Source organism: Neopelma chrysocephalum, unplaced genomic scaffold (genome assembly GCF_003984885.1).
Source record: "Neopelma chrysocephalum unplaced genomic scaffold, ASM398488v2 Primary Assembly neopelma1_185164, whole genome shotgun sequence".
Taxonomy (NCBI): domain Eukaryota; kingdom Metazoa; phylum Chordata; class Aves; order Passeriformes; family Pipridae; genus Neopelma; species Neopelma chrysocephalum.
In genome coordinates this window covers 1-7,011 of record NW_020938636.1, presented here as the reverse complement: position 1 = coordinate 7,011, position 7,011 = coordinate 1, and the positions used below count along the sequence as shown (strand labels likewise).

Here is a 7,011-nt window from a genome sequence, read left to right as displayed (position 1 = left end):
CGGAACAGGCCGCGGTACCGGAACAGGCCCGGCGGTACCGGAACAGGCCGCGGTACCGGAGCGGGGCCGGCAGTACCGGAGCAGGCCCGGCGGTACCGGAGCGGGGCCGGCAGGGGGAGCGGCGGCAGCGGCGGTAGCGGCGCGGGGCCCGCAGGGGGAGCCCGCGGGCGGGCGGAGGCGGCGCGGCCCGGCCCGCTCAAGATGGCGGTGCGGAAGAAGGACGGCGGCCCCAACGTCAAGTACTACGAGGCCTCGGACACCGTCAGCCAGTTCGACAACGTGCGGCTCTGGCTCGGCAAGAACTACAAGAAGGTAGGCGGGCGAAGGGGCGAGGGGGCAGCGCCGCCGCCCCGCGCCGGGCCCGGCCCTGTCACGGGCAGCGCCGCCGCCATCGCCCCCCCCCCACCCCCGCCCCCGGGCCCCGCGGCCGCGCTGACCCCCCCCGGCCCCGCAGTACATCCAGGCCGAGCCCCCCACCAACAAGTCGCTGTCGAGCCTGGTGGTGCAGCTGCTGCAGTTCCAGGAGGAGGTGTTCGGGAAGCACGTCAGTAACGCGCCCCTCACCAAGCTGCCGGTGAGAGCCGCCGACACCGGGCGATGGGGGGGGACACGGAGGGGGGACACCCGGGGGTCTGGGGACAAGGCCCCGAGCGGGGACGGTGCCCCGAAAGGGCGCGGGGATGGACCCCGATGGCCCTGGGACGGGGTCTTGGATATCCGGGGGGAAGCTCCAATGAACGGGGGACAAGGACCTTGACTTGGGGCAGCACCCGAAGATGTGGGGGCGGCACCCTGATAGCCGGGGCCAGCCCTCGGTACCCAGGGGACAGCATCCCAGTCCCCAGGGACAGCCCCAGCTCGCTGGGGACAAGGCCCTGATGGGCAGGGACAAGGTCCTGAGCGGGGACAGTGCCTGAAACACGTGGGGAGAGCACGGTAATGACCTGGGTACAGGACCCCAAAGACCTGGGGACAGGGCCCAGGATGGAGCCCCAGTGAGCTGGGGACAAGGGCCTGAGTGGGGACAGCAGCCGAAGCCCCAGTGACCCCGTTCAGCATTGCAGTGACCTGGGGACAGCACCTGACCACGGACAGCAGCCCTGGGACAGTGCCCTGGTCAGGGACACGCCCCGCTGTCCTGGGGACGGTGCCTGGGGACGCTGGGGCACCGCTCTGCTGGCAGCTGCCCCCGGGCAGCATCTGTGCCCCAAGGACCAGGGAACGCTGCCCCTGGGGCTGCAGGACAGCACCCCATGGCCCTGGGGACAGTGTTCCCACACAGGGACAGGTCCCCAGCTGGGGACAGAGCCCCAGCCCTGCAGGGACTGCACCCCAGCCCAGGGCACCTGGAGGAGGGGATGGTGCCCTGGCACAGGGGTGTCACCCCGATGGAATGGCACCCAGGACTTGGGGATGGGACCTCGGCGAGGGGATGGCACCCACACGTGGGGGTGTCACCCCAACAAGAGGGTGACACCCTGACCCACCTCCTCCCGTTCCAGATCAAATGCTTCCTGGATTTCAAGGCGGGGGGAGCCCTGTGCCACATCCTGGCAGCGGCCTATAAATTCAAGAGCGACCAAGGATGGTGAGCACCCACCTGCACCCGTCGGGACGGGGGGTCTGGGGTGGCTGGGGGGGCCGTGAGGGGGTCCCGGGGGCAAGGGTGGGGGTCCCCTCCATGGGATCACCCCGGGATGGCCTCGGGCAGGGGTGCACGGGGGGGGCTGGTTGTAGGGCTCCCACCCCCAGAGCAAACACGTGCTGGGCGGTGTCCCCTCCCCACCACGGACCCCTGATGGGGTTCAGGCGCGTGTCCCACCCCCACCCCCCCAAATTTTGGGTGCTGACAAGGAGACCTGAGCTGTGGCTTTCATGAGAGTCGCTCTTTTCTTCCAATAAGGCGGCGTTTCGATTTCCAGAATCCCTCGCGGATGGATCGCAACGTGGAGATGTTCATGACCATCGAGAAATCCCTGGTGCAGGTAAGAGGCCCCATCCCTGACCCCCCCCCGGGCCCCCCCTGTCCCCCTCCAACCTCACCAGTCTGCTCTCCCCCTCCCCAGAACAACTGCCTGGCCCGGCCCAACATCTTCCTGCACCAGGAGATTGAGCCCAAACTACTGGGCAAGCTGAAGGACATCGTCAAGAGGCACCAGGTGGGTGGCAGCGCTGGGGTGGGGGGCACGAGGGGGGGGGTTCATCCAGCACCTCATCCTGGTATTTAGCCCTGGATCCAACCCCCGGCTCTCGCAGGGCACCGTGACCGAGGACAAGAGCAACGCGTCCCACATCGTCTGCCCCGTCCCCGGGAACCTGGAGGAAGGTGGGCGTGAGGGAGGGGCTGGGGGGGGTCAGAGCTGTGCCTGGGATCACGGGAGGCTCCAGGGGGGCCGGAGGATCAGTGCCAGCCCCCCCCGTGTCTCCCACAGAGGAGTGGGTCCGGCCGGTCATGAAGCGCGACAAGCAGGTGCTGCTGCACTGGGGCTACTACCCGGACAGGTGAGGGGGCCCAGGTGGGGGGGCTGGAACTTTGGGGAGCCCCCTGACCCCCCCAGAATCGCCATGGGTGCCACTCTGACCCCCAATCCTTCACCTGCAGCTACGACACCTGGATCCCCGCCAGCGAGATCGAGGCGTCCGTGGAGGACCCCCCGACCCCGGAGAAGCCTCGGAAGGTAACGGGGGTGCCCCGGGCTGGGGGAGCAGCTGCAGCCCCCTCCCCACCTGACACACCCCCACACCCGCCCAACAGGTCCACGCCAAGTGGATCCTGGACACGGACACCTTCAACGAGTGGATGAACGAGGAGGATTACGAGGTGACGGACGAGAAGAGCCCCATCACCCGCAGGAAGAAGATCTCGGCCAAGACGCTGACGGACGAGGTCAGAGCGGGCGCAGAGCCCCCCGTAGAGGGGGTGCTGGGGGGTCTTGTCCCACCCAGCTGAACCCAGTGACACCCCCCGTGTGCCTCCCAGGTGAACAGCCCCGACTCGGACCGGCGGGACAAGAAGGGGGGGAACTACAAGAAGCGGAAGCGTTCGCCCTCCCCGTCGCCCACCCCCGAGGCCAAGAAGAAGAACGCCAAGAAGGGGTGAGCTGGGCCGGTCCAGGGAGGGGGCCTGGGCCCCACAGAGGCTGTGGGAGGCTGGCCCTGGGGTGGTGGTGACCGGGCAGGGGGGGTCTCTCCCTTCCCAGACCTTCCACCCCCTACAACAAATCCAAGCGCGGGCACCGCGAGGAGGAGCAGGAGGACCTGACCAAGGACATGGACGAGCCCTCGCCCGTCCCCAACGTGGAGGAGGTCACCCTGCCCAAAACAGGTCAGGGGGAGGATCTGAAGCCCCCCCACAAGGTTCCCTCCTTGTGAGCTGGACTGGGGTGGGGTGGGGGGTCTCCTAGGGGTGCTCAGTGCCGATTCCCTCCACCACAGTCAACACCAAGAAGGACTCGGAGTCGGCGCCCGTGAAGGGGGGCACCATGACAGACCTGGGTGAGTGAGGCACCGTGGCAGAGCCCCGGGCCCCCTGGCCTGGCAGTGCCCAAAACCACCCCTCTCCTCCCTTCAGATGAGCAGGAAGATGAGAGCATGGAGACGGCCGGCAAGGTGAGCCCAGGGTGTTCCCAGCACGGAGAACTTGCCCCTCTCCTGGGTGCAAAAATGCCCTTTTCTGCCCATCCCCTCACCCCTGGGGCTGCAGGCACCTTTGCCCCAGGCCATTGGCCTCATCTTGCCCTTGGTGAGGATGATGAAGGGCACAGAAGGGGGGCCCAGGACCCCCTTGCCCATGCTGTGCTGGTCTGTGGGCAGGACGAGGAGGAGAACGGCACCGGGAGCAAGGGGGAGCAGGCCAAGAACCCCGACCTGCACGAGGACAACGTGACGGAGCAGACCCACCACATCATCATCCCCAGCTACGCCGCCTGGTTCGACTACAACAGGTACGGGGCTGGCTGAGGGCGAGGAGGGGGATGAGGATGAGGAGGGTGTCCCGGCCACCCACCCACCCGAGCGTCTCCTCCCGCAGCGTCCACGCCATCGAGCGCCGCGCCCTGCCCGAGTTCTTCAACGGCAAGAACAAATCCAAGACCCCCGAAATGTGAGCCCTGACCCCCCATCCCACCCCTGTCACCCCCGGGGCCGTGCCCGGCGCTCACCCCCCCTGCCCTCCCGCAGATACCTGGCCTACCGCAACTTCATGATCGACACGTACCGGCTGAACCCGCAGGAGTACCTCACCTCCACCGCCTGCCGCCGCAACCTGGCCGGCGACGTCTGTGCCATCATGCGGTGGGTGCGGGGCCGGGGGGCTGGGGTGGGGGTTTGGCACCCTCGTGTTGGCAGGAGACCGGGGCCAGTGGGGCTGGGACTGCGGTGCTGACAGGGGTCAGTGTGGCACCTCAGCATTGGCAGGGTCACTGTGGCACCCTGACGCTGGCAGGGCTCTGGTGCCACTGGGGCACCCTGGTGCTGGTGGAGCGCCAGGCACTGGCAGGTTTTGCACACTGGGGCTGACAGGGATCCGGTGCCAGTGGAGCAGGGGTGGTCAGTGTGGCACCCTGATGATGGCAGGGGTCTGGTACCAGTGGGGCAGGGGTGGTCAGTGTGGCCCCCCACAGACACCCGTGGGGGTCTGGCGGGGCCTGATCCCAGCTCTCCGCAGGGTCCACGCCTTCCTGGAGCAGTGGGGCCTCATCAACTACCAGGTGGACGCCGAGAGCCGTCCCACCCCCATGGGCCCCCCGCCCACCTCCCACTTCCACGTGCTGGCCGACACCCCCTCGGGGCTGGTGCCGCTGCAGCCCAAGACGCCCCAGGTGGGTGCGGGGGGCGTCCGCCCCGCCCAGCCAAGACCCCCCCCGCCGCCCCCCGGACCCCTTGGGGGCCGGGCGCGGGGCTGGGAGGGGGGTGGGGGATGCACAGCTTCGATCCGTGCCTGCCTCAGGGCCGGCAGAGCGACGGCGACGCCAAGACCGCCCGCAAGAGCAAAGAGATCGAAGAGCTGGTCAGCGAGACGGTGAAGGGGAAGCCGGAGCTGGTAGGCGGCTCCTTGGGGTCCGTGCCCCCGCCGCTGGCCGAGGAAGGCTCCTTCCCTCCTCCCCCTCGCGCCCCGCATGCCGCCCTGCCCGCCCCGGGGAGCAGGGACGCGGGGGGGACACCGCGACGAGACGGGGCACGAAGGCTTCTCTGGGCTGGAGGGGCTGGGGGGCACCGGTATCCTGACGTCCCGTCCCCCCACGGCCCCGTCCCAGCGTCCCCTCTCCCCTCAGCAGCCGACCTCGGCCTCGCAGCAGATGCTGAACTTCCCGGACAAGGGCAAGGAGAAGCCGGCCGACATGCAGAACTTCGGCCTCCGCACCGACATGTACACCAAGAAGAACGTCCCCTCCAAGGTGGGCACCCCCCGGCCCGGCCCCGGCCCCCCGCCTGCCGCCCCTCACCCCTCCCTGTCCCCCCGCAGAGCAAAGCCGCCGCCAGCGCCACGCGGGAGTGGACGGAGCAGGAGACGCTGCTGCTGCTGGAGGTGAGTGGGGGTCCGTGGGGAGAGGGGGACGGGGCTACCAGACCCCGCTGACGCCCCCCCCGCTCCATCCCGCAGGCCCTGGAGATGTACAAGGACGACTGGAACAAGGTGTCGGAGCACGTGGGCAGCCGGACACAGGACGAGTGCATCCTGCACTTCCTGCGGCTGCCCATCGAGGATCCCTACCTGGAGGACTCGGAGGCGTCGCTGGGACCGCTGGCCTACCAGCCCATCCCCTTCAGCCAGTCGGGCAACCCTGTCATGAGCACCGTGGCCTTCCTGGCCTCCGTCGTCGACCCCCGCGTGGCCTCCGCCGCCGCCAAGTCGGCTCTGGGTAACAGGGCTGGGGCGGGGGTCCGGCCTGGGGGCTGCAGGAGCCCTGGGGGAGAGGGGACAGGGACCACGGGGACAGGGAGGAGCCCTGTAGGAGAAAGGAATGAGTCCTATAGAGAGCCCTATAGGAGGATGAGTCCTATAAGGAGTCCTTTAGGGCATTCTGTAAGGAGACAGGACAGGCGTTACGGGCAGAGGGATGAATTCTGTGGGGAGCCAGGATGGGACAAGCCCCCCAAGGGATGTGCAGTGCTGGGGGGCTCCAAGGGGCTCTGGGGGTCCTGCTGAGGCCTCCCCGGCCCTTCCCCCAGAGGAATTCTCCAAGATGAAGGAGGAGGTGCCCACGGCGCTGGTGGAGGCCCACGTGCGCAAGGTGGAGGAGGCGGCCAAGGTGACGGGCAAGGCCGACCCCGCGTTCGGGCTGGAGAGCAGCGGCATCGCCGGCACCACCTTGGACGAGCCGGAGCGGATCGGTGAGGGGCCGGGGGGAGCTCGGGGGGCTGGGGGGGCAGCGGCAGGGCCTGAGCCCGGGTTTGTGTCCCCAGAGGAGAGCGGGGCGGAGGAGGCGCGGGCCGACGCGCAGCCGGCCGAGGAGAAGAAGGAGGCAAAGGTAGCGGGGGGTCGGGGAGGGGGCTGGGGGTCGGGGAGGGGGGCTGGGGCAGGACTCGAGTGGGGCCGTGGGGCCGGTCCCTCCCCAGGAGCCCAGGGACGGCACCACCGAGGAGGAGACAAAGGAGAAGCCTGGGGAAACACCCAAGAAGGAGGAAGAGAAGGGGAAGGAGGTGGAGGGCGAGAAGGAGCCCGACAAGGGTGACAGCGATGGGGCAGGTGAGTGGGGGACCCGGCGGGGCTAGGGGGACACTGAGACCCCCCCAACACTGCTGACACGGCCCCCACTGCGCCACAGGAGAGCCGGAGAAGGAGAAGGAGGTGAAGGAGGGGCCGGATGAGGCACCCAAGGAGCCTCCGGAGCCCGAGGCCGAGCGCAAGGCCAAGGTGGAGCGGGACATCGGCGAGGGGAACCTCTCCACCGCCGCCGCCGCCGCGCTGGCCGCCGCCGCCGTCAAGGCCAAGGTGAGGGCTGGGGGTGTGGGCTGGGGGGGGCACAACCCAGATGTGGGCTCTGACCCCCCCCGGGTGTCCTCCCCCAG

General features: G+C 69.3%; 1 protein-coding gene across 1 annotated transcript; it reads left to right on the top strand.

The window, feature by feature from the left end:
- Positions 1-133: 133 nt before the first annotated feature.
- LOC113962796 (SWI/SNF complex subunit SMARCC2-like) lies at positions 134-6,947 on the top strand (the record flags this gene model as incomplete). The annotated part of the gene is made up of 25 exons (XM_027673565.1): positions 134-312; positions 455-574; positions 1,503-1,588; positions 1,904-1,985; positions 2,067-2,159; positions 2,257-2,326; positions 2,433-2,502; positions 2,603-2,678; positions 2,756-2,887; positions 2,981-3,096; positions 3,201-3,325; positions 3,436-3,495; positions 3,572-3,609; positions 3,814-3,944; positions 4,031-4,102; positions 4,180-4,293; positions 4,667-4,820; positions 4,949-5,041; positions 5,274-5,396; positions 5,465-5,527; positions 5,603-5,861; positions 6,172-6,333; positions 6,406-6,470; positions 6,559-6,688; positions 6,768-6,947. Coding segments are annotated over exons 1-25 (2,725 nt in total), but the record flags the coding sequence as incomplete, so codon positions are not given.
- Between the last annotated feature and the right edge of the window lie 64 nt (positions 6,948-7,011).